The sequence below is a fragment of the Sphaerodactylus townsendi genome, linkage group LG11 (genome assembly GCF_021028975.2).
Source record: "Sphaerodactylus townsendi isolate TG3544 linkage group LG11, MPM_Stown_v2.3, whole genome shotgun sequence".
Lineage (NCBI taxonomy): Eukaryota > Metazoa > Chordata > Lepidosauria > Squamata > Sphaerodactylidae > Sphaerodactylus > Sphaerodactylus townsendi.
The window spans coordinates 51,017,740-51,044,248 of NC_059435.1; the positions used below are offsets into that span (position 1 = coordinate 51,017,740).

The 26,509-nt window shown below is 41.2% G+C and overlaps 1 protein-coding gene across 1 annotated transcript in view; it reads right to left on the reverse strand.

Annotated features, from left to right (window-relative positions):
- VPS50 (VPS50 subunit of EARP/GARPII complex) overlaps positions 1-26,509 on the reverse strand; it is a 96,411-nt gene that overhangs the window by 13,681 nt on the left and 56,221 nt on the right. Inside the window, exons 20-22 of the mRNA XM_048511067.1 lie at positions 25,152-25,258; positions 18,150-18,271; positions 16,372-16,452 (exon numbers count right to left, since the gene is read on the reverse strand). Of these exons, the coding sequence (XP_048367024.1) occupies positions 16,372-16,452; positions 18,150-18,271; positions 25,152-25,258 (310 nt within the window). The remainder of the gene's footprint in view (positions 1-16,371; positions 16,453-18,149; positions 18,272-25,151; positions 25,259-26,509) is intronic.

The window sequence follows — 26,509 nt, forward strand, 5'->3', positions numbered from 1 at the left end:
TTCCCCATTTCAGAGAGAAGACTAATCGATCTGAAATTAGCCAGGTTTGTATAGTTTCCCTTTTTATATAAAGGTACCACTATGACATTTGTTGAAGTGTGGTGTGCAAAGGTGCCCCCCACCCCCCGGGTCTGGATTTACTTTTAAGATTTCCCATATTAATATATCAGGGCTCGAAATGTTCCCCGTTTAAAGTTGGCCAATTAGCTTTATTATTTTTATTTCAGTTGATGTTACAGGTGACCACTCTAGTAGATTGTCTATAGAGAGATTTGAATTATTAATTTCACGCATCGCCTCCACATGAAATAAATCTGAAAAATGCTGAAACCATGTGTGAGGGGAAATCTGACGTGGAGGGGACTTTAGTGTGAATAGTTCCAATTACTATAGCCCAAAATTGCTTCGAGTTATTTTAAAAAGTAGCATGGAAAAGTTGTTCCCATTTTTTATTTATGAACTCATTTCTTTTTCCTTTAATGATTCCTTGTAACTGGTTTTTAAGGGGAGAAAATCAGCTGTAAGAGCTGCAGCCTTAGATTCATGACAGTAGCTATAAATAGTGTGACTTTTTAAGTCTCTATAATTTTTGTCAAACCTGCTGTTAGCATGTCTTCTCTTTATGTTCCCCACTCCAGGCTCCTGCTTAAGTGTCTCAGTAATGTATAATATTAAATTTTCATAGGTTTTTATTACTTCTAAAGGGCCCTTTGAACTAATTAGGGATGATCTATATTTCAAACTAGTTGTAGATTCAAGAAGTGGTTTGGTTTTTTTGTGCTGTGGAAGCACCGCATAGGACAGCAGTTCTCAACCTGTGGGTTGCGACCCCTTTGGGGATCGAACAACCCTTTTACGGGGTTGGACTATACATCCCAGGGACGCTCCATCCTCCACACAACCCAGTGGTGGGTTAAAATCGAAGCCAAACTTAATGAGTTGGGCATTTCCTTGGAGGACCTGCTAATGCTAACAGAGCAGGAGGTCTATGGGGCTATCAAGAAGAGACTTTTGACAGAGAGTTTCAACAGATGCTAGAGGAAGCTAATAAAACCTGTTCCCCGATCTCTCTGGGAATACCTATGGATAGACTAATTGCAGCCCAGTACCTTTATCTCCTGGTTGAGGCCCGGTGGCGTAGAGCAATCACCTTAGCTAGGTGTAATGCCCTGCCTTCTTCCTTTAGCCTTGGACGCCACCTTGGAATCCCACATAAAGAAAGGAAATGCCCGTGTGGCATGGGTTCTGTGGAAACAGTATCTCATATGCTGTTGGATTGTCCCTTTTATGAGATAGGTAGGAAGAAGCACATAATCCCCTTCCTGCATGGAAGTGAAGGCATTACAGATAAACAGAAGGTTATATATCTTTTAAACAGCCACAACTACGAGCTGTTGGAAGCGGTGGCTAAATTTTTAAATGGTGTTATTTTAACTCGTCAGAAATTGTAAGGCTGTTATTATCTTGCTAAGCTAATCTTAAACAATCTATATGCCATTAAAGGTATTCGAAATCGAATCGAAATCGACCCCTTTGGGGATCGAACAACCCTTTTACGGGGGTCGCCTAAGACTCTCTGCATCAGTGTTCTCCATCTGTAAAATGGATAAATGTTAGGGTTGGGGGTCACCACAACATGAGGAACTGTATTAAAGGGTTGTGGCATTAGGAAGGTTGAGAACCACTGCCATAGGATATGTGGTTAAAAAAACTGATTCATGATTCTGGATTGATAAAGAGTTGGATTTTGAGTGGATTGCCAATTTTAGAGGAAGGTTCATCATATGATATTTTAAGCATCATTCTGATCTTAAAGGGAGGCTTTGCCTGTGACCCAAACTAGTTTCTCAAACAGGGTTCTTTTGCTTGTTTCTGTGACCTGCATGCCGTATCTCAAGTTACTTTTGACAGTTTGCCAATGAAGCACCGTATGTTTGGGTAAGGCAACCCAGGTTGATCAATGAGAAAGCATTTACCAGATGGGTAATGTGTCAACCAATTTCAAAACAAGTGACAGAATCAGTATAGGTGATTTTTGTAAGGCACCGTTCATGAGGCAGTTTAATAAAGCTGTTCCTCACAGTAAGTTCCCACTCAACAATGTATCACATCAAGGTAAAATGATACTTGATGGTGTGCACTGACAGAAACCTAGGCCGTTTCCGCACAGGTGGAATATGGCGGCCTGGGGACGGCAAAAACGCCGTCCCCAGGCCGCCATTCGAACAGGGGGTGCAGCTGCTGCGCAGCCGCGCCGCCCTCACGCTGCCCGACCGGCGCGAAGCCAGCATTTCCCAACCTCGCTCGGGGAGCGAGGTTGTTGGGAAATGCCGGCTTGGAGCCGCTGCCGTGCAAATGGCAGCGGCTCCAAGGTGCCTTCCCCCGCACTCCCTCCCTTCACTTACCTGGTCTCCGGCCCGTCGCCGGGGCCTGGGGACATGCCCCCTGCTCTGCGACGCTGAAGCAGGCGCGCAGGGCAGGGGAGGCGTGTCCCCAGGCCCTGATGACGCTCCCGGTTCTTTCTGGGACCGTCCATGCGGACGGTCCCGGCGTCAACGGGTCGGCGTCAGTTACGCTGACCCAAGCCCTTCCGCCTCCGTGCAGAAGCGGCCCTAGAGAAGCTAAACTAATTCTTGGCTTCTGTGTTCACTACAGAAGGGACTCATATCCACACTACAGCCACTATTTTCAGGATGAGGATACCAAGAATTGGGTCAAGTTGATGTTATAAGAGATGAAGATCTACTGGGGAAATGAAAACCCAATAAGTCTACAGGTCCTGATGGCATACTATCTCAAATGTGATATTGCTGATGTACATGCCATTTATCACTAAATTCAGCCACTACACCAAAAGACTAAAGAGTATCAAATGTCACACCAATTTTTAAAAGGGGCTCCATACCGGAACCAGGAAATAACATACCAGTTAGTCTAACATCTGACTCATGTAAAATTAATAGAAACTGTAATCAGGGTTACACAGAGAAACAAAACCTGCTGAGAAAAAGTCAGCACAGCTTCTGGAAATAACAGTCCTTACTCACCAAGCACTTAGAATTCTTTGAGGAAAGTGAACAAACAAGTAGATAATGGCTACCCAACAGACATTATATACTTTGACTTTCAAATAGCTTTTGACAAAGTACCTCACCAAAGACTCCTGAGTAAGCTGAGCAGTCATGAGGTAAGATGGGTCTTCTTATGAATTAAAATTAGGAAAAACGACAGAAAGAAACAGTAGGAATAAATGACACTTCTTGAAATGGAGGTAAGCAAGAAGTGGCGTCCCACAAGGATTGGTATTGGGGCTGGTGATATTTGATTTGTTCATAAAAGATCTGGAACTCAAGATGAGCAGTGTAGCAGCCAAGTTTCCAGCTGATACAAAATTATTTTGAATGATGGAAACCAAGGTTGACTGTGAAGAGTTCCAGAAGGATCTCAAAAAATTGGGTCAGTGGGAAGGAATGTGGCAAATGAAGTCCAATGTTACTAAGTGTAAGGTGATGCACACTGGAACAAAAAAGCAAACTTTAAGTACATAGTAATGGGTCTAAATTTGCTGAGTCTGAAAGAAAGAAAAGATCTTGGAATTGTAGAGAGCTCAATCAAAATATCCATGCACTGTGCTGCAGTGGTAAAAAGCAAATTCTGTGCTAAGGATTATTGGGTACGTGACTGAAAATAAGGCAGCCAATATTATAATGCCTGTGTATAAATCTGTGGTGCAACTTCATTTGGAACACTGCGTGCAGTTCTGGTCACCGTTATCTCAAAAGTACAGAAGAGGGCAACCAAGATAATGAAGCAGTTGGAGCACCTTTCCTATGTGAAAAGATTAGAAAAGAGCAAAATTCCTTGGAAGTCGTGCAGACACCAGATTGGTGCTATGTAGACAGGATGGTTGCCTGGTAGGGGAACTCTCACAGGCAGCTCAGTCCGCACAGATGTACGGAACAGTTAGACGGACCACTGGAAAAGAGACAAGTAGGGGGGTGAGACATGATAAAGATTTATAAAATTATGCACAGCGTAGAGAGAGTGGACAGATAATTTTATCTCCCTCTTACAAAATACTTGACAAAAATTCTTCTTAACAAGTGCTTAAAATGTGGAGTTAAGCACAAGGAACATACTCAGAGTAGTACAGCAGTCTCAACCGAACCAATCTCTCACCCCTAGATTTGCATCAACAATAACTGGCACTCAAGATCTCAATAACTTAATTCCCAGTCATCTCCACATCAATAAATATCTGCACTTCCTCTTAACAACTCTATTTTAAGGAGTACTTATTACAGCACACATCTGATTGGATGTAATGCTGCGCTGTCTCTCCTACACATTACAAAGATGGAAAGCTATGCCTGATAGGAACACTTTTAAAAATCCACCTGTGCTTGCAAAGTGAATGAGAAACAAGCACTGTGCTCAGAGCAAACCAAAGGGAAGTTATTGCAAAGCAACAGCTTGGGAAGTCCATGCCAAGAGATTGTCCTCTTTCTCATTGCCTCTATCAACCTTTACGGGGTTCGTAATTGAAAAACCTCTCCAGTGACGGACAAATCTCAGTCTACAGAGTGCTAATGCTTACTGCAGGCATTTTTTAAAAAAAAACCTGGCTAGAATCACCATTTTTAGGTCTGATGCATCCACTGTTTTGATTATGTTAAGTAGTAGGTGTGTGAAAAATGGAAAGAAATATGAGTACAGAAAGATACAATTCAGGCATTTTTACTGAATTGAAGTTTGGCTATAATTTCAACAGTGCCTTTCAGGCTTCTCAGAGGGAACTTGTGGGCTTCTTCCTGATCCTTTCCCCTCCACAGAGTCCACAACATGCATTGTGCCAAGTTTCAGCTTTCCTTCTACTACATCTCCTAATTTGCCCAATAGGGATAATCAGTGCCAGCTGGAAGCCACGCAACTTCCACTGATATTCTATCTTGTCTTTAGGTGTCTTAAAAGATGTCTTGTTTGATGCCCTCTCATTTCATTTAAAAGGTGAGACTTTGGCTCAAAGTGAGCATCCCATTCAATTATCCATCTTCTCTTAGGTAGAGGACTGTGGGTTGGGAATCCACTACAAAAATTGGTATTATTCTCTAGGAATCAGAATTCAGTGGAGCATCTGAATGACTGAGATGGTTCTTTACCCTGATCCACATACACAGGAGAATGGCGTGGCAATGCCCTGGGATGGCAGAATTGACTGCACCCACTTGAGATGACAGGTGGCAGATTCTAATTGTGAACAATCCTTCAAATAAAATATTCTATGCAAACTGACTAGCACAGACAGTGGTGCCCCAGGAAGCACTGGTTATGGTGTTGTTGTTTTTAATTTGCAGGGAGCTTTAACACAGGAAAGCCTTCCAAAACATGATCTTCCACCTGCAATAAACTGGTGTGGTCCCTTCGATGTCTTAGGTCTCCACCACCATATTTCCCTGCATGTGAGAACCAGGTCTAATATCTTTCTCTGATGTCTTCATCTCCTACTTTAGTTTCAGCATGAATAGAGGAGGAGTTTGGTCATAGCATGCACACTGCTTCTGGGAAAACTATCTACTTCTGCAATGATTCATAAACTAAACCGATTAATAGAGCCTCTTTTTGCCTCACTGCATGACTTATTGCTGGACTCTCAATCAATGGTGGATCTAGGGGGACCTGAGGGGGTTTATGACCCACACGCCATTCACCTGGGTCACGTGGGGGGTACCACTACTAAAGATGAAAACCCATAAAGCTGGACAGACCATCCAGTGATGTAGGAAGTGTTGCATCCACCATACAGGAAGGAGCACAGGGAAGGAAAGAAGACACCATGGTCCCTTCTGCACACGCAAAATAATGCGTTTTCAAACCACTTTCACAACTGTTTGCAAGTGGATTTTGCTATTCCACACAGCTTCAAAAAGCAGTTTGAAAGTCCGTTATTCTGTATGTGCGGAATGAACCCATGATGGGGAGTGAAGGATTACAGTAGATTGTGTTTTCTTCTCTAAGATTTCCCATCCTCCTACCACCATCAGCCAGCAAATTGGAAATCTGGGCTTGGAGCAAAAATTTGAACCCTTCAGCTGGAGAAGAGGGGTGGATTTGGAAGAGAATTCACATCTGACATACTTTCTGTTCCAAACTCAGACTCCTATCATCTAGTCGGGGGGGGGGGGGGGGGTCTTGTCCAACAAGGACCAACAAGGGAGGAGAGAATGGAACATCTCCACTACAATATGCCCATGTGGGTCTGCAGCTTGTACTCTTTAACATTCAACAAATGATAACAGGGCAGTGTGTGGGTGAGGCGAAACCATGGGATAAGACTGGCAGCATAACCAGAAACTAAGCCTGCACTTAAGAGGGTTATCTCCAGATGACACAAAATGTGGCAATCAAAATGCACATACTTATCATACATTGCATTTATATTACTTACAGGATACTGGTTCTGTTTGACAGCTAAGGAAAAATGGGGTGCAGGAATAAACAGCCAGTGGGAAATTGGAGCAGAAGTAAAACTACCTGTGCACGTATGCCAAGTGCTTTCCTCTAACCAGTGAGCAATAACAGTTTCCCCTTCTTACAAAAAGGAAGAATGGCTTAAGAGCGATGGCATATCTCCCTTACAAATTTAAACCCTTGCACCTCTGCAAGTGTAAAGTAAGCTCTGCTATAATCTAAAAAGCATTTCAGGCAATTTGGGGGTGATGAAATGGAATTTGCTGGGAGGTGGGGTGGAGGAAGGATAACCTTTTTAAAAAAGAAAACATCATCATAATGAGAAGGGTGCTAAAGCAGCATCAGTAAGGGAAAACACGGATAGTTAACAGAGTTAAAAAAGAAAAAGAGGTAAAATCTCTTGCAGGCTTTTTTTTTTAGAGGAAACAGTTAACGCTCAGTCCTAACTGAGTTATAATCTTGTTAGTTCCATTAAAATGTGGGCTTAGAAGGGGGATAGTTTTGCTTAGGATTGCATCGGCAGGAGAATAATCATATTAGTCTGCAACAGAAGAGCCCGAATTGAGTCCAGGAGCACCCCAGAGTCCAAGATTTTTGGTATCTGTCAAAGGAAGTTTTTACTCTCAAAAACTTAAATCCCTAAAATCTTGTTGCTCTCTTAGTGGTTACTGGGCTTGAGTCTAGCTTACCTAGCAGCAGTTTGTGAAACAGAGTTCTAAACATAAACAGTCCTAGCAACAACATCCCAAGACGGAAGGATGTAGATGAAGGACAAAATGAACAAAGGGAGACTTTTGAATCCCCACCATGTAAGACTCCTGATCACCCAAACCAACCTTTGAACAAGTGTGCTAAGAAAATATACCAACTACCTGAATCACAGGTTCTCTGGAATACAGCTCTGCACTTTCATATACGCCAAGAAAAACATTATTTCAAGACAACAAAGGCAGCTATGGACTAAGAAAAGCCTCCTGATATACCAGTGGAGTTTGTGCTTCAAAAGGCTCAAAAACAAGAAAGATATTCTATCTCAAGAATTCACTTCATTCAGAAGAGAGATATTTTCATACTCCATTTTCCTCTTCACTGAACAAGAAAACACGATGGATCTTCTAACTGTTGTCAAGTTTACGGGCACCATTTGGAGAGAAAAAAAGTCTCAGCCCTCAACAGTTTTGGTACAGGTTTTTCCTTAGAATTAGAAAAGTGGAAGAAAGATCACTGATGTTTTGCAAAAAGCTTTCAGACTGCGTAAGTGTTCTCAGCGGAGCTGGAAACACACTTGAAGAGAAACGGCTTTTCAGAATCTAGCAAACATTTCCTCACGATCTTATATGTAAAATATCTCGAGAACACAGCATTGAATGCTCCTGTTTTTCTTTGATCAGCACGGTGAAACAAAAAGTAGAGCTTACAAGTTTGGAATGTACAGCCTTCAAGAAATAAAACAAAAATAAAACCTAACAATGCAGACAATGATGGATTGCTGTATTCACTCCAGTGAAACAAAGAACATGATGTGTTTATGTAAATGTTTCTAGTCTTTCCTTTGCAGCTTCAAGGCATATATAGTTATATAAAATGTTACTGCTGAATAATAAAGAATAAAAGAAAAACCATCACATACACACACACACCTCTTGCAGGAGAGCTCAATGAATGAGCCATTGCCAGGCATCTGCTGGAAGACTCCACTGCTTCCTCAGATGACCCATCACAGGATCATCTTTTTCCAAGTTCTGCTGCCAAACCACAGGATCCTTTTCTTCAGACACCACTTCTTGTGCTGTCCAGTCTTCTGCAGCTCTTTTTGCCATTACCACCATCAGCAAGCAGCTCTATCATTCACTGGCTCTGGCCAGACTCATTCAGACACCACTGGTTAGGCACCTAGTTCACCAGTCCTTAGCTAAATTCTAATGCCTAGAGCTGAGAGTGTCCATCAACTGGCCAATCATGTGTGAAATATTTGGATTCCTCTGTCCTACACAAATAGGACGTAGACTTTCTGAAAATCTCACAGAGGTTCCTATGGCTACAGAGACAGGGACAGCACTCTAACCTGGCAGGCTTACGACTTTGTAACCCAGAGGCTTACGACTTTGTAGCCTTTCAAATCTCTCCTCACTTCACTGCTAATTATTAAACGCTGCTCTTGCAATACATAATTTTCACTTCTATATCCTCCTCAGGATTTCATATTTTCAAAAGGACCAATCAGATGTATTGTGGAAGGCTTTCACAGCCAGAATCACTTGGGTGCTGTGTGGTTTCCCGGCTGTATGGCCGTGTTCTAGCAGCATTCTCTCCTGACGTTTCGCCTGCATCTGTGGCTGGCATCTTCAGAGGATCTGAATCTTCAGATCCTCTGAAGATGCCAGCCACAGATGCAGGCGAAACGTCAGGAGAGAATGCTGCTAGAACACAGCCATACAGCCCGGAAACCACACAGCACCCCACCAATCAGATGCATTACATACCAAACAGCCTTTTGAAAAGAGTGCTTTTGCACAGCATTTGAACCCTAGTTACAATAGGACGACAGCTTCTCAAAAGCATGTTTAAAAGCTTGGCTCGCTCTAGTCAATATTTTAGTTATCACATGAAGTTGGCAAGTACTTTCCAAAGGGAGCCCATAAAGCACATAACTAAATACCCAAAGACTGTTCACCTGCTCACCCGTATTGGAAATGATCAGGTACAAAGCTGAACAACTTCACAGCAAGTTAGAACTGCTACTCAAATAATCATTTCTGATCAAAGGGATGAACTTTGTATTTTGAACTTACTTTTCAAAAAAAAAGTCTGACCTCCTCTAGCACTAACCTGGACAGCCTCCAGGGGTCTGCAACCTGTGGCTCTCCAATGACCATGCTGGCAGGGGCTGATGGGATTTGTAGTCCATGAAAATCTGGAATGCCACAGGTTGCAGACCCCTGGAAATATCCCTATTTTGTCAGCTCTCAGAAGTTAAGCAGGATCAGCCCTGGTTAGTACTTGAAGACCACCAAGGAAGTCCCAGGCTGCCATGCAGAGACAGGCAATGGCAAACTATCTCTGAATGTATTTTGCCTTGAAAACCCCATGGAGTCACTGTATCAGCCACATCTTGACAACAAATCCCCCCAACCTTCTTAGCACTAACGTCATTATGACCTGAAAAATACATTTTACATCTACTAAGCTATTATAATAAATTGTGCTTGCCACTCTTCATTTAAATCAACACACGGCAATTCACATCAAACAAAGGTGTCACCCGATCAGTCAAACTGAAGAGGCCATGAACAATCCATAGTCGAAAAGCAACCTATTCATCATGAAGCAATTTTAAATGTGCATTCATTTTAAAAGAGCAGAAATACAAGGTGACTCTTTTTCTCTTAATGAGGTTAGGCCAGGGGTCTGCAACCTGTGGCTCTCCAGATGTTCATGGACTACAATTGGCCATGCTGGCAGGGGCTGATGGGATTTGTAGTCCATGAACATCTGGAGAGCCACAGGTTGCAGACCCCTGAGCTAGGCTTACTATCAGAACCATACAGCTACTTTACAAACTACCAAGAAATATAATGAGCAAGGAAAAAAGTAATACTATTGTTCAGAATACACCCCAAATATTTGCAAAAGATTTATTTATTTATTCATTCATTCATTTATATGTGCAGTCCATGGAAGATTTTCGTGAAAGCCTTTTCTACCAGGATTTCAAATGATATATGCTGCTGTTATAACAGTTTTCCTTCTAAATAGGAAATGATACTGCAATCTACTTTTCTAAAACCTAATTATATTCAGCACTGATAATGTAAAATTGTACATACCGGCAAGCTTTCTTAAAGACCATATTTTATGTTTGCACACACTTTGAGTACAAAACCATTAAAATATATCCCCTTCGTGGTCATAGATGACATTAATTATATTGTACTCACCAGCTAATGTTTTCCTTGGGCAAGGGCAGTTTTGCAAATCAAAACATGTCCTTTTCTCTACTATTGTTTTTATAAACACAAGTTGCTTGGAACTGATGATAGAACTATTCATGCAGTGGGCAGTCGGTACAAAATTCAAAGATTCTTTTCACTGAGAACCATGGTCCTAAACCTGATTTCATGGCAAGAATGACAAGTGATTTGCCTGCACAGAAAACTGAGGCTAGCATGAGGACCAGTACAATCCGGTACAGGATGTGGATTCAGAAGACCTATGTTAAGAGTTCTTCCTCAACTAGTGGCTTGAGAAGATTCAGAATACCAACTGGTGATGCCATTACAGTGTTGGCTTATTTGTCCAAATTACTTTTTCCTGCAATGTATTCTGCCCTGACCTGAATACATCTGCCCTAGACCTAGATGTATTCTGCCCTGACCTAGTCTGATCTTTCTGGGTTGACCCTAGAAAGTATTTAGATGGGAGAACTCCAAGGAATACGAGGGTCATGACACGGCGTCAGGCAATGGCAAACCACCTCTGAATGTCTCTCACCATGAATCCTGCCTCCTGGAGGCGCTGTAAGTCAGATGTGACTTGATGGTTAAAAAATGTATTCTAGCAAATTTTTTAACCCATATTTTCCAATTTTGATAGTATCATGAATCTTCTGCAAATAGCTCACTTTAGCACTCATCTAGAGTAATTCTATGCGTGCCAAACTGTTCAAGACTGAGCCCAGTGGCACCTTTAAGACCAACAAAGTCACACAAAAGCTTACACCAAGAATAAAACTGGTGCCACTAGACTCCGACCTTTTTTTCTGCCTCTTCAGACCAACACAGCTACCTACCTGAATCTATCCCAAGTCATAAATGAGAGTCGGCCCAAGATTGTTATTGGTTTAATTTGGATCATTATTGAACATTTTTGCAACTATCAGAATTGCTTTAAAATCTGGCCTTTGCCAAAGCAAAATTAGCCTTATTAAAGTTAATGGAATAATTCACAGTCAACCCTGGACACGAAGTCACACAGAAGACACTTGGTCTTAACTGAATAACTAAAAGACATTGCCAATTAAAGATTTCTCATAAAATTAAGCAATAGGAAGAATAAACTAGATTGCCTTAAAATACAGTGACTGTAAATGCACAGAGTGGCAAAGCAGCTAAAGAAACTTCACATTTTTCAAAACTGTTGTACAGAGAAACACAGATTCTTGGTTATTGGGAAAACAAGTAAAGGCCATTACATTTTTTGAATCCTTGCACAAACTCGATATAATAAGAAAAGCTTTCAGTTGGGATGGTGGAGTAATCAGAAGTATCCAAACCATCCAGAGGGACAGCCACCACCCAGAGTCTTCCAAACCTAGAGTAGAAATTTATTTTATCTGATATGAGAAACTTTCTCCAGGAAGTTCCTGTAATTAAAAAATGAAATAAACAAACAAGATTTTCAACACACACACACACACACACACACACACACACACACACACACACACACACACACACACTCATCACACAAAGTTTAGGCTAATCTTTTCCCTTTCTACCTTGGAGAGCTCCCTTTCTTTGACAAGCCACTTTGATTCCCTGTTAATTGCTTTTATTTGGTATGGTCTCAAGAATATAATCATGTGTGGTCTGAAATGTGGTATCTGGATTTAGCGCAGGAACTAAAAAACTTGATGGTGAAAATTTAAATAATGTAACTGCTGAAGAGAAGCACTTAGCAGTAAGAATTATTCCTAGGCAAATTGTGGGAATGTGGGAGAAACTTGACTATACAGACATTTTTTAAAAAAAATCCACAATCAACTGAATTAACAGAAGAGCATACTGAGATGGTCATTTCTAATATGCGAGGCTGAACTAGGCATTAGTATGTACAGGTACAACACACTAAAGTGTGTCTGGAGGCCATCTTTTAAAAATAGAGCTTGCAGGTGACCGGGACTAAACCCTGCACCTTCCACACCTTATCACAGTGTATTCAGTTGCTTTTAGCACTTTTTTCTCAACCTGGCATTAGAGCAAGGTTGGAAGAAAATCCTGGCAGCAATAAAACACAGTCCAATAAATGAGCTGAGGAAAAATGGTTCAGTTCCCCTCAAAACTGATGGCATCAAGAAAGTCCAAAGCTACCCCAGACTGCATTGGTACAAGTTAACATAATAGCCAAACAAAAACATCCCACCAACAGCTATCAAATATTTCCCTTGGAAATTTCCCCCCCACAACAATACGGAAGGGAGAAAAACTAGCCTAATGTCTGAAGGGATTTACTCCCAAGGAGCCAGTTTATCTTTCACACAATATTTCTGCCATGCATCGAACAAGGCTTTCTATTATTATTAAATGATAAATGATTTGGAGAAAGTATGAAAAAACTGGAATGCAATCTTACACCTAATAAGGGATTCACTGAAGTGCCATTTTTATCCATCAGTTTCCCAAGGACAGTCTTCACCCTATAGCATCCACCACACTGCATCTTTTACTCAGCTCTTCCCAGAGAAAATAAGCACTGGCTCAAGCTTGGATTTTACAAGAGAAATGCATCCAGAAACAAATAATACGTCAAGTATTCACGGATGTGTGTAATAACATTTTGGGAAATACCCGTAGAGGATGTATAATTCACAAGAAGCTCAGCCCTAGGGCGACTCTGACTGTTGCTTCGGGCAACACATTGCCCGTAACGTTTCCATAGTACACAGAGCACCAGAAACGTGCTAGACATTAAATCAGTTAATTTGCAAATATTAAAGGACAGATGTCTAGCAACTCGGAGGACTGGAAAACACAAAATCAATCCCTGGGACCAATTATCCAAAGCCATGCAGGGAGGCATTATTAGGAATGTCTACTCTGATACTAATGAAAATAGGTTTCGTATTAAAAAGCACAGAGATAAAAGTGTAGGGGCCAGCTCATTCAAATATACGGTAAGTTGAATAGAAAGGGTGCCAGGAAGCAGCCCTGCTTAACTCCTTTGGAAACGGAAATGTTGTGGGTATACGGCCCAGCGATTTTACATCCAACTTGACATGTTGTGGAGGAATTCAGCTTCCTAATGAGGAAAAGAAGTTGATCATTGATACTTAATTCAGATAGTGTATTCCAGAGAATACCTCTGGACTCAAAGGTGCCCTTGAGATCAATGAAAGCCACATGAAGTCTTTACCTTCCTGGTCCATTGTATTCCACTACCAAAAAGGAGAGCATTGTACAGTGGTCAAGTGTTGTTACCCTTACAAAAGCCAATTTGTTCTTTTCTGGGCAAGTGATGTTTCCTCATCCATGTTAGTAATTTATCCAGCAGATATTAACCATACAACTTGCCAATTACTGAGAGAAGGTTAATGGGTTGGTAACTGTCTGGAGACTTAGGGTTGCCTTTCTTGCATATGGGGACAATAACAGCATTCAGCCAAGATTCAGGAAGGACACCATAGCGATCAATGGAGGTAAACAGGGAGGCCAGCATACCACCCCACCATTTTTTATGTTGTTTGAGCAATTCAGATGAAAGACCATCTAGCCCTGACACTTTCCCATTCTTCAGCCTGATTTCTGTTATCACTTCCTCTGTCTCGACAGGAACCCATTCTGGAATGTCTGATGGAATAAGGTCTGAGAAAGTTAAGTAGAGCTGTCCAGATCTGAAAATTGGTCAGCAAAATAACAGCACTCCTGCATCCAGGTAGGAAACTGCCATCTCCAAATGATCAATGGTCTTCCATTGAGGTTTTGATGTTGCTCCTTCTTTGGGTTTTTGCACAACCCCGACTGTAATTTTCCAGAGGTCATTTCCTGTGTGCTCTTCATGTTCTTCTAATCTGCACTACAATTATACTACTTGAAGCTAGAAAAAGCCAACTAGCAGTCTACTGTTCTGAACATGCTCCCTCCCAGTTTTCCAGATTAGAGTCTGCCGTTCTTAACCACTACAACACACTGATCATTTATTTATAACCTGAATGCTGCTATGCGCATCCACAACCACATATTCAAGCAGCTATGAAGGTGAGTAAAAATCGTCTCTAATATTTCCATAACTTTTAATTTTATAATCTAGACAGGCCAACATTTCCTTAAACCATTAAATTATAGTTTCCACAGAGACTGGATTTCTGCATTTTTGGTAGACCCATCTGGAACTTCAGGAGATGAGCTAAGAAGATGACAGGAGTATACAGTGATAATTCAATTCCAAGATCTTCATGGATAATATAGTGCGACACTTACAGTGATAATATCCTCTACAGCAGTGGTGGTGAACCTTTGGCATTCCAGATATTATGGACTACAATTCCCATCAGCCCCTGTCAGCATGGCCAATTGGCCATGCTGGCAGGGGCTGATGGGAATTGTAGTTCATAACATCTGGAGTGCCAAAAGTTCGCCACCACGGCTCTACAGGAACCAAATGGGAGCAAAATGCTAAGGAACAATGTCGGCTGGGGAATGGCAGTAATCCTAATGTTCCCAATCCAGGTACCTAATTAAGTATTTGGAAATGACGGTTGGGATAGACAACCAGTTATGTAGGAGGCAGATTGAGAGAAATGAGGAAGACATCCTTGGTATAAAGATTATAAAAGAAGTCTCATTCTTATATCTGATCTCAGAACTTAGAGTGTGAAATGGAGATCTCTGACAAATCAACCACCATCTAATGATGATGATGAAGAAGAAGAAGAAGAAGAGGAGGAGGAGGAGGAGGAGGAGGAGGAGGAGGAGGAGGAGTAGTTTGGATTTATATCCCCCCTTTCTCTCCTGCAGGAGTCTCAAAGAGGCTTACAATCTCCTTGCCCTTCCCCTTTCACAACAAACACCCTGTGAGGTAGGTGGGGCGGAGAGAGCTCCGAGAAGCTGTGACTAGCCCAAGGTCACCCAGCTGGCGTGTGTGGGAGTGTACAGGCTAATTTGAATTCCCCAGATAAGCCTCCACAGCTCAGGTGGCACAGCTGGGAATCAACCCGGTTCCTCCAGATTAGATACACAAGCTCTTAACCTCCTATGCCACTGCTGCTCCTCATTATGACCTCATTATTTCACTATCTACCATTAATTTGTGCAGCATTTATCTTCACTTTGGGAGCATCAGTTCAAAAGAGTATGAACAAATTGGATATTTATTTGAAAGTTTGGTTTTCCTTCGTCTATACCATGAACACTGGTATGCCAACAAGCAATGTTTTGGAATGTCAACATTTCTGAAAATGTCCTACTACAGCAAGAGTTCACAATCAAAACGCGTCTCTACTAAGTTGCTGTGTTTTCACTTTGCACCTTAGAATCAAAGCTTATTATCAGAGATAATAAATATCACAGTTACACATAGCTAGACAGAGGGATCAGCCAACTTAATTGTGCTTGAATTATTCAACTGTATCAGAGAGAGCTTTACTTGCTAATGAAAACATTAAGCGCTAAGATGACTTGTGATGTTGAAAATGTAACAAGGAAATGTAGGGGTGAAAATACTTATTACCCTTTGTTCCCATTGCCAAAATGTAATTTAAGTCTCATTATTAGAATAACTCTGTTAAACGGTTATGAAAATTTGAACACCTCACATCTTATTTAAATAAAATATCCCTTCCTGGGACAGTCTACCAGAATATAACTTTTCTGCAGAACAAATCCCAGAGTGTTCTAAAAGAGGATATTCTCCCACGATTACTACAGTCTTGCGCCTGCTGTGCCAAAATCACCTGGCAGGACCACCTGGCAGGACCATGACTGATTTCCTTTCGTTGTGGGTGCAAAAGGACAAGAGTTAAGGTAACATTATATCTGAATTACATAGGAAAGATGTTCTTTTCCCATCACAACTACCTTTTCAATTATAACAACCGTGCAGTAAAAATATCCAAGGCAGCATCTAATACAAAGTAAAGTTTCCATCCTGGGTCAGTTTTAATTGTTTTGACAAAGCCCTGTGACTTACCACATCAATGAGACTCTCCTGTATTCTGTTCAGAGTAGTACGAAGTCTGCTACTGCTGAGTCCCAGCCCCGTTGATTCAAACTGGAAATAAGAATAAATGCTAAGTATATGCAGAAGAGCACCAACAAATCAAAGGTTTGCTACATTCACAGTTTGCTACATAAAAACTCTTCAAGGCATTGTATCCAAAACCATCATGGAAATACGGGACACAGGAAATATAGGACACAGGAAAACCATGGGTTTTGTATTCTTGGTGATAAGGTCATAAAGTAACATGCTTTTGCCAGGCAAAAAGTAATTTAATGCAAATCCAAATGAATACTTAAGCTATAAATGTGAGAAAATGCCACAAATTACATACGACCCCAAAGGGGGCCTGTTTTCAGAAGGTGTTTATTGACATACTTCAACTGTATACCAGCTACTTCAATTATAATTCAATTATACCAGCTGCAGCAATTGCTTTGCACCCAATGTTAAATTCAGTGGAAATGATAAAGGCTCAAACAGGACCCCTTGGGTTAGTAAAACTACATCATGATAGGAGTACTGAAGCACACCTGCTTCACCAGGGTCTACTTGGGTTATATTACTAAATGCTAACATGTTTCGCATCAGGAACATTTTTGTTTGGTTTAAAAACAGCCAAATCTCAATATGTCACTCTCTCTAAAAAGAACATATTGTACATGCTTGCACCTGACAAGCAGATAAATTACTCATCTCAAATGTTATTTTAAGGTTCACCAAGCAATGGATTTGAACTGTATTGGTTTTGCAATTGCTCTCTCATGGGAAATATCCTTCACTTATTTATACTGATGTCCTCGAGACATTTTAAGGTGATTTATAAATCTTAATTCATTTTTTTAATCAGGTGTGAAATACATTAAAGCCACACTTTTGGGTGTGTGAAGGTAGCCTACTGAAAGGTTTGCTGAAAGGTGCTAAGAGAGACACGAGCACTTCCTATTATCCTCAGCCTATGTATCTTAAAATAGTCAAGAGACCTGCTAATGACCCATCAGTGCCGCGCTCTTAAAACTGAGTTAACAAAAATAGTACAAGTCACTCTACAATTCTAGAACCAATGTCAAAATATGCTTATTTCAGAATTACCTGAAACATCTCAACGGGAGTTTTTATCAAACTATAAAATGTACCCATGAGCTATATGCAGAGGCATAGCAAGGGGGAATGCGCCCAGTGCATCCTCTGCCCCCCGCCCCGGAACGCCCATGCCACCTCCCTGTAACACCCTCGCCACACCCCCACAGGGGGGCACGCCCAGTGCGTCGCACACACACCTTTTCCCCCTTGGAGCTACACCTCTGGCTATATGGTCCAAAGTACTCCTTCAGTACAGCTGTCCAAGAAAAGGAGATTTAACTAGTTCTCCTGATCTATCAAGTCTTACTACAACACCCTGTGAGATTTGCGGAGTTAAAGTAATGTCATATTTGGAAAGCTGAATGAAATAAAATCAATTCTCCCAGCATGGCTTTCCTTTCTTCTGTGCCTATATATCATAAATCAGAAGCTTGTTCTTCCTTAGTCTTTGGATTTGCTTCCCTACAACACTTCACCCTAGATCCCAGCTTGAAAACCTGCTGACTTCGTAATCACTGGACTTTAGCAGTAATTCAGTGTTTCAGTTTTTAATACTTCCATACTCCACCAAGCATTCCTTTAACCCTTCCAGGAAAAAAAATGGTCATGACTCACCTACACCCATTTATACCACACACTAATTCAACAGCAATAAATTTACTTACCGCATCATTTCGGCCAAAAAATGTATATATTGCATACAAATAATAGTCAAAAAGTTGGGACATGAAGTGGATCACATCAAAGGCAATAGGCTTTAAGATGTTCATCATCTGCATATATTTGCCTTGAAGACAAAAAAATAACCCACAAATGTTAATATTCCCAAGCCAAATCTTCCCATAAATATTAGCATACTTGTTGAGTTTAAATATCGACTTCCACAGCAACTTACTGTTTCACCTTTGACTATTATTAACCTCCAAACAGATGATGGATGAGCAAGTATATGTTGAAAGGATTCCAGCACTGGGGAATGCACATATCATCTATGTGCATACAACATTCACAGAGGTCATCCTTGTCAACATGACTGGCTCCCACTCTTGGGGTACAAGACAGTTTTTGACCTCAGTATAACACTGCCTTGAACAAAACATTCAGAATACTGTGTCATCAAATCACTTCCAACATATGATGGCCGTATGAATTAATGTTCTCCAAAACATTCTATCATTAATAGCTTTGCTCATGTCTTGCAAACAGAAATCATGTATTATAATCTGGTACCGATGGATTTTTGAATGTTTCTTCAGTTGGCATATTTATGGAACAGAAGGGGTAGAAAGGGGTAGAGGACAATACTTAAAACTATGGGCAATACCAGGCCCTCTTCCCCTTAAATTTTGTCCCTGTAAAATCTTCTCTCTGTAATTGCCAAGAACATTTCTTTATCACTACATCATTCTGCATCTTGACACCATTCATGTTCCAAGAACATTTCTTCTTTATTCCTGCCACAAATAAGGCCAATTTTTTCAACTGTCCTCTGTAAAACTATTAAGCAGCTAGTCTGCTACAAACAGGTACCTAAAAGGATACCGGACAGTTCACTAACAACCTAAGCAGCGTTGTTTCTTTTTTAAGAAAGGAGAGAAATCCAACAGGAAGAAAAGAACAATATGGCCAATGTTTTTTTTAGAAAAAGAAGACATGGAAAGATAGTAAATCAATCACACCACTTCCAATGTAAAAACAGGCTTCCAATGTAAAACAGGCTTTGAGAAATGAGACTCCATTGCACGTAGGCTGTCTGAAGAATGAAATGGTTTTTCAGATCCCTTAGCATCTTTGTAAAATAAATTACCTTATGAATCTGTCTTCTTGTCTGCACAGTAACAACCATACAATTGAACAAGCCACTAAAAACAGAAATGTGAACTACAGCAAAAGGCAAAGTATGGTAAAAATGAAGTCTACAATGAGGAAGTCTGGAGGCCAGCATTGCAAGTCTTTTGAAACCAAAGATTCCTCATTCCTGCATTAGAAGGCATTCCTCCCGCCCAACCATGCCAGCATATTTGTAACACATTTGTAACACACTCTAGAAGTGTGTCACCAAAATAATCACCATCACCCTGCCCAGGCCCTCAACAAAGTTTAGATTTCATATCTCTTTAGAAATTATCCATTCAGAGACACACCACATTCTGAGATGCACACAGCGCTCCATTCAAGCACAGGCTCCCATTCATTTCTATTTTAAGAACAGCTCAGCATCCACATCACATACCCAGAGCGGATGATAGCAGCTGAGCACCTGGAAAACCCTCCTCTTACACACTCCGCATTCACCTTGCAGCAACCCCAGTTTGGAACTATGAACTTCTCAAGGCTGTAAGCCTATGCATATTTACTTAAGAGTAAACAAAATGGAAGTCAGTAAGACTAACTTCCAAGAAAGCTTGGTTAGGACTGGGCTGCATATCGTCAACCATACTGCCTAGCTGTCTGCTTGACTAAAATCATTCTACCGGTTCAGCATTCAGCATTCTTTTATCATTTTAAATTGACAGTTATTAAGACTACATTTTGTGACTAGTTCTGTCGGTTTTGTGGGTTTTGTGGTTTTTTGTGAAAATTTCTGGGGTTTGTTTAATAGCCGAATCTGAAAAATACCTGAAAAAAATGCTACACACCCCTGTTGACGAGATCAGGCTAACCTGGGCTATCCACATCACATTAAAAGGAATGAAACACAACAGACCATCTGTGAAATCAACTGTATCTTGCAAACATCACTCTAGATATGTGACCCTTCATATGGTATCTGCAAAAGAGATTACATAAGCCTATACACAATGGCAAAGATCCAGATGGCCTCCCAAAATCAAGACAACATTCACTTGCTTTTTACAATGTTTATCTATACTACATGTGCTTTATGTTCTTTCTGTTGCCAATGAACTGTAATGCTCATGCAAAGAACGGACTCAGCTCAGGAAAGCCAAGTTTCCTAATAGCAATCTAATAATCTCCATGAGGTTCTCGTGAGACTAATGTACAAGAACAATCTATCACACATTTCATGCAAAGGGGGCAGCTGCTACCAAAAAGCAATTCACAGTAACTATGGAATGGCAAAAACGCTGCCAGATGCCCTGGTTTTAGAACACCAACCTAGCAAAACACTTCACAGCAATGGTTACTGCAGTCAAAAACATCAGAAATCCATCAGAATGGCCCAGTCTACCAAATGTATTACACTGTATGTTTTTATATGAATCAGAGCAGACTTGAACAATGTATGTGGAATCAGGTTCAGGAGCATTCATGCCTCTTGAAGGAGCCACAAGTCCCTTTGTTGCTTTTGATGCAACAGACTAATCTGACTTTCCCTCTCAAATTTCAGTGAGGTTGTTTGGCTTAAACTCATTTGAGGGAACTGATTTAATAAAGTCACTAATTAACGTTTATAGCTGCAATCTTTAGGCAGATAAATGGCTTTGTGTACCAGCACAAGGACTGCATTATTTTCGCCCTCATAGGAGATCCTTAAGTTGTGTTGGAGAATTTCAGAGAAGCAATCTTTTCACAGGGAATGACACTGGAAGAACTACCCTGAAGTTACAACAGTGCTCATTTTTTTTGGACATCTTATAATATACCCTAACCAATAAATGGTTAATGTCACAACGACAAGTCTTCCACGGGTTGGTGAGCAGGACTTCCCTGCCTGTCTTTTCCAACCCTACCCAATGGAGCGGCAGTGCCTGGTTGCATACTGATCCGCCAGCCCTGCAAAGCCCTTCCACCATCCACCCCCAAGAACCCATCGCAGCTTGTAGGTCAACATCTCCCAAGTGTATGTGATCTGCTGGTCCTGCAAAGCCCTCCCACTGCCCCCCTCCCCACACCCAAGAAGCCATCCCAGCCAGCAGAGCAGTGGCACCTGGCAGTATGCTCCTCTGTCAGCCCTGCAAAGGCCTCTTGACTTCTCCCCACCCCAAGCATCCCTATTCCACCCAAGATGCACCTTTCCGCACTCTCCTACCCCAGCCCACTCTTTTCCACCTGCCCCCAACCCTCAACTTCCCACCTAGCCTAAGCAACATCTTTCATGGCCAGGTAGGTGGGATCCATCATGCCAGGAATGGGCGGGGTGTGTGCTATGGCCCCAGTACAGCCCATTGCAGGGGGAAATGCTTCCTCCCCCACTCTTAGCTAGAGTGTTCAACAGAATTCAGTGACACTTTTGCTCATAACAGCCATTAGAAGTTTCCTTTCCTTTCTGCTATTCTTCTTACAGAATGCTCATTAGGACCTAATTTGCAAGTCAAAGACAGATCCATTAACTTGCTTTGATCTTAGGTCAGGGATAGTCAACTCAGGAGTCAATTCTATTAACCTTAGAGAAGACTGGTTGATATACAGTCTGACCCTCTGATAACTGGCCAGGCTCCATAATAAGCGTGTGATCTAGCAAACATGAGCTTCCCAGTTACAAAGCGCAGGAACTATACAAAAATACAGGTAAAACTTTGTTATTTAGCCTTGACGGGGAATGAGGGTTGCCACTTAACTGAAGCCTGGCGCACTGTCCTGCCTCCTACTTAGAAGAATCCACAGCAACCCAAACCCAATGCCATAGTGACAGATGCCAAGCCTGGCTGGATCTTTCTTCCTTCTATCACACAAGGTCATCCTGCACAGCAAGGAGACATGTGGGTCAGCTGCCTGGGAGCCCTTCAACACAGTGGGCTCTCAATAGCTCAAGACACGCTGAGAGGAAGGAGGACCCAAGCACAAGCTAGAAGAAGGCCATTAACATCAAGCTGGTCGGCAGTGTTGGTTTAGGTAATATGTGCGCCCAAAGATGTAGGAGTATGGTGGCTGGGAATAAGGTAGCAATGCCTGTTATATGAGCATTCTGGATACTCAAGTGCCAGGTAACAAAGAATTTACTGCATCCAAGCTTATAGATTACATAAATAAATTAGGGCCCCTAAAGAACAGTTAGAGAAGAAATCAGTTTGGGAATCTTCCCATCCCCGTAATCTTCCTGCCAGGATTGTAACGCTTAAAGGCAGAGAAAGTGCATGAAACACGAATAGCAGCCATAGATGTAGAAGTTTAAAATATTTACAAGGTGAAAAACCTTAAAGAAGAATTCAGAGCAAGACCGCAAAATTATTTAATGTCATATAGTCTATTTACAAGCATAAGTACAAAAAGCTCAAGAGAGCACCAGCATGATAAACATATTCTTTAAGCAAACAGTTCAAAGAACTCAATACCCTGAAAAACTCTGAAGAAAATATCAATGAAAACTCCTCATTAAACGATCACTGGCCAATTACCCGCTGCCAGCTGTTCCCCACTCTGGTGTGAAAAGAAATCCTGAGGCGCCTCCTCTCTCGGCATGCCACAAAAGGAAGAACATCAGGACAAGATTTCTCGCCCCGACGCACTTCCTGTCCCACCACAGGCCAGAGCACCAGTGGGTAATCGGCCATTGAGAAGTTTTCATTCATGTTTTCTTAAGAGTTTTTCAGTGTAATGAGCTCTTTGAACTGTTTGCTTGAAAGAATATGTTTATCATGCAGCACTGTTGGTGCGCTCTTGAGCTTTTGTACGTATGTTTGTAAACAGACCATATATGAGGCCAAAGAATGCTTGGGTCTTGCTCTGAATACTTCTTTTAAGGTTTCTCACTTGGTAAATATTTTTAACTTATACAGCTATTGCTGCTAGACATATTTAGCACACATTCTCTGTTTTCATCTGTTGCACCCAACCCACCCTTGCTCATTGTTGAGGATTGCAACGCTGACTGGGTTGGCAACCTAACTCCCCACCCCTCTTTAAATAACTCGCTGTGGCCTTTGGTATTCCATGACTTTTTTGTAACTAAAAAACATATTTTCTTGAGTTCTTGAGGCAAAACCCTTCCTACCTTGGACTGTGGGTTGCCTAATTTTTGCTGCTTCCTTCATTATAACAGAGGTTGGCCATTTTTGTATTAGAAGGTGTAATGTCACATAATAAATCCAAGAAAGATATGAAATGAAAATATGGAATATTTCCATTTCTTACTACTTGATTTTTTTTGCTTTTCCTGGAGAATTCAACTTGATTAAAATTTACTAGGAGCCATCAAGGCTGAATACAAACTTAGGACCAGCAGTCAGTCATGTTTGACTAGAGTGATGGATTCCTTTCAGATTTCATAAATCTGCACACATAAAATCTTTGGAACAATCTTCTGCCATGAAAACACAGCCAATCTAGTACTATCTGTACAGAAGCCTTTGAGTAAAAATATAACTTTTTTAAAAAATTGAAGCTTAGGGAATAAGGGCCATATTTTAAAAAATTTGGCTTGTAACTGCTGAACAACATAATTTCAGTCAAGTTCAACTGAACATTGTGGAGTACAATAAAAAGCAAAGTGCCTATTCAGATTTGTATATGGTACTTAATACTGAAGCAAACAGATGCATCAACAAGCTATTAGTTCAGCAAGAGTGTATGAGTTGGCCAACAGCTATTGGGTGATGTTTATTAACTTGCTACAGCATCCCAGAAGACTCAAAGCACAGCAACTCTGCCCGTTAGGTCAAGCTAACAAACAGATTTTTTCCCAAGTGTAATGAAGTTTCAGGAAGAGCTTGGGGAGATCAAGGCAGCCAAACATGCATGAAAATGAGCATCCACATAAAATAATTACCTGCCTTATCTCCATGAGTTTAAAATCAATTTGCTCACGGTATTAAGTTAATCACTTAAGGTACATTTTAAAATTTAAAAAATAAAGCATTACCAAAAAGTAACCAACCACTCACACACCCCGCTGTCAATACTGAAGTAAGCTCAGTTACATCCACAACCCTACACATTTTTCCCCAGTGGATCTGCTAAGACAACTAAACTCCTCAATTTGACTCTTATCTCTTAAGCCAAGTAGCATTGTAACCTTATAACAGACTGGTTACACTTCCTTGCTTCCATTAAAATGCTACACCTGCTATTTCAGGGGCACCCACAAGAGTCTGTATGTAGGCAGTGGATTTTACTTGAAGGTCTTCCATTTTTCCATCTTGATATCTTGTGAGGTTGTCCAATTTTTGGAAGGCAGAAGTGTTCGTTGCTTTGATCCAGGCATACAGCTTACTTTGTATCAATATCCTGCGTATAAGTTATATGACTGACATCAAGGAAATCCTGACACTTGAGTTGTCACAATGATTATGAAAACAGTGACACAAACAAAATACCCAGGAAATTTACATGTTTCCCCTATCATTTTTATGTTTTCAGTCACTAGTCTTTATGACTTAGAATAAGGAGTTTAAGTAGACTTATAGACTCATAGAGTTGGAAGAGACCGCAAGGGCCATCAAGTCCAACCCCCTGCCATGCAGAAACACACAATCAAAGCACTTCCAACATATGTTCATCCAGCCTCTGTTTAAAAACCTCCAAAGGAGACTCCACCACTCTCCAAGGCAGTGAATTCCACTGTTGAATAGTCTTGACAGTCAGAAAGTTCTTCCTAATGTTTAGGTGGAATCGCTTCTCTTGCACCATGAATCCATTACTCCATGTCCTAGTCTCTGAGGCAGCAGAAAACAAGCTTGCTCCCTCTTCAACGTGGCATCCCTTCAAATATTTAAATATAGTTATCATGTCCCCAAAAAATTAAGCCATAGAACAAGTTCACTTACCAACCAGTCTTATAACATTAAGTGTAGTGTTGGTTAAAATGGGTGCATTCCCTTTGTTGAGGCAATAATCTGATCGCTTCTTGCTCCTCAGGGTTTCTCGAGAAACACTACATGAAAAGCAAATAACTTATAAATGCTTAAACAAATGATGGGTGATAAGCAATGTCATTCATTTTTTGTTTGTGCCAATACACAAATAACCTAGTATAAACCAATTATTAAAAGGTAACAGATCTAGTCACATTTCTAGGTCACAAGGACTGGAGGAAAGAACAACTGATCTCTTAAGTTTATATGCATCAATGACCAGCGAAGATGTTGGTGTATCAGCAAACAAAACTGAGAGAAGGAAGCAAAGGATGTAATTGGCCAGACACAGAGGCGTAGCAAGGGGGGAAAGCACCTGGTGAACTGGTACGTCCTACACCCCCGTCCTACCCCAGAACGCCCCCGCCACGCCCTCGGCACACCCCACAGGGGCACACGCCTGGTGCATCATGCACCCGCCTACCCCCATCCCCTTGGAGTTACGCCTCTGGCTAGACATGCACAGAATAAGCCAAGTTCTGGTGACAGATCTCAGGGACTCATTGTCTTTGGACTCCGTCGGTGGTCCAAGAAGCAAAAACTGGCAGAGGCTGTGCCAGTTGCCTTTGCCTGCATCACAGTGTTGGGGGCCTTAGTAATTTGGGTGGAGGTTTGGTCCTGGGTTCCAAGCAAGATGATAGGGTGCGACACTGTTGTCACATGCTTGGGGTGGGAGGGTGCATAGCTCTGCACTAACCTTTCAACCTTACCAAAAATGAGGAAGATGCTACTAAAATATTACGTGATATAAAACAAACACAAAATTAGACATGATATTCAGTAATTTACATCTAACTACAAAAACAATCAGGTGGTGCTTAAAAACTCTCATATACTAAATTACAATAAAAATCCCTACAATTGTAAAAAGAAAACAAGAAGGGGAAGAGAGGGTGGTAGAGAGGGAGCCAGTTGCTGCCTCAACAATGGGCCTGATGGAACAATTCCATCTTACAGGCCCACAGGAATTGTTTCAAGTCCCACAGGGCCAGGGTTGAAAACCACCCCAGCCCACAAGGAGAAGGGCAGCCTACAAACAGAATAGAATTAAAAAAAATTAAAATTAAGTTTTTCTATCTGTAGTAACTATTAACTATTAAGTTTTTCTATCTGTAGTAGTCTAAAATGTGCAAAACAACAGATATTTCCACAACTACATTCACGTTTCTGAACACTCATCTACAAAGTAGCAGACAACATCTTAAGCCTTCAAATTGGGCTTTGATTTACAGCAGTAATTGTCTTAAACCACAAGCAAGTTTTCATTCCAT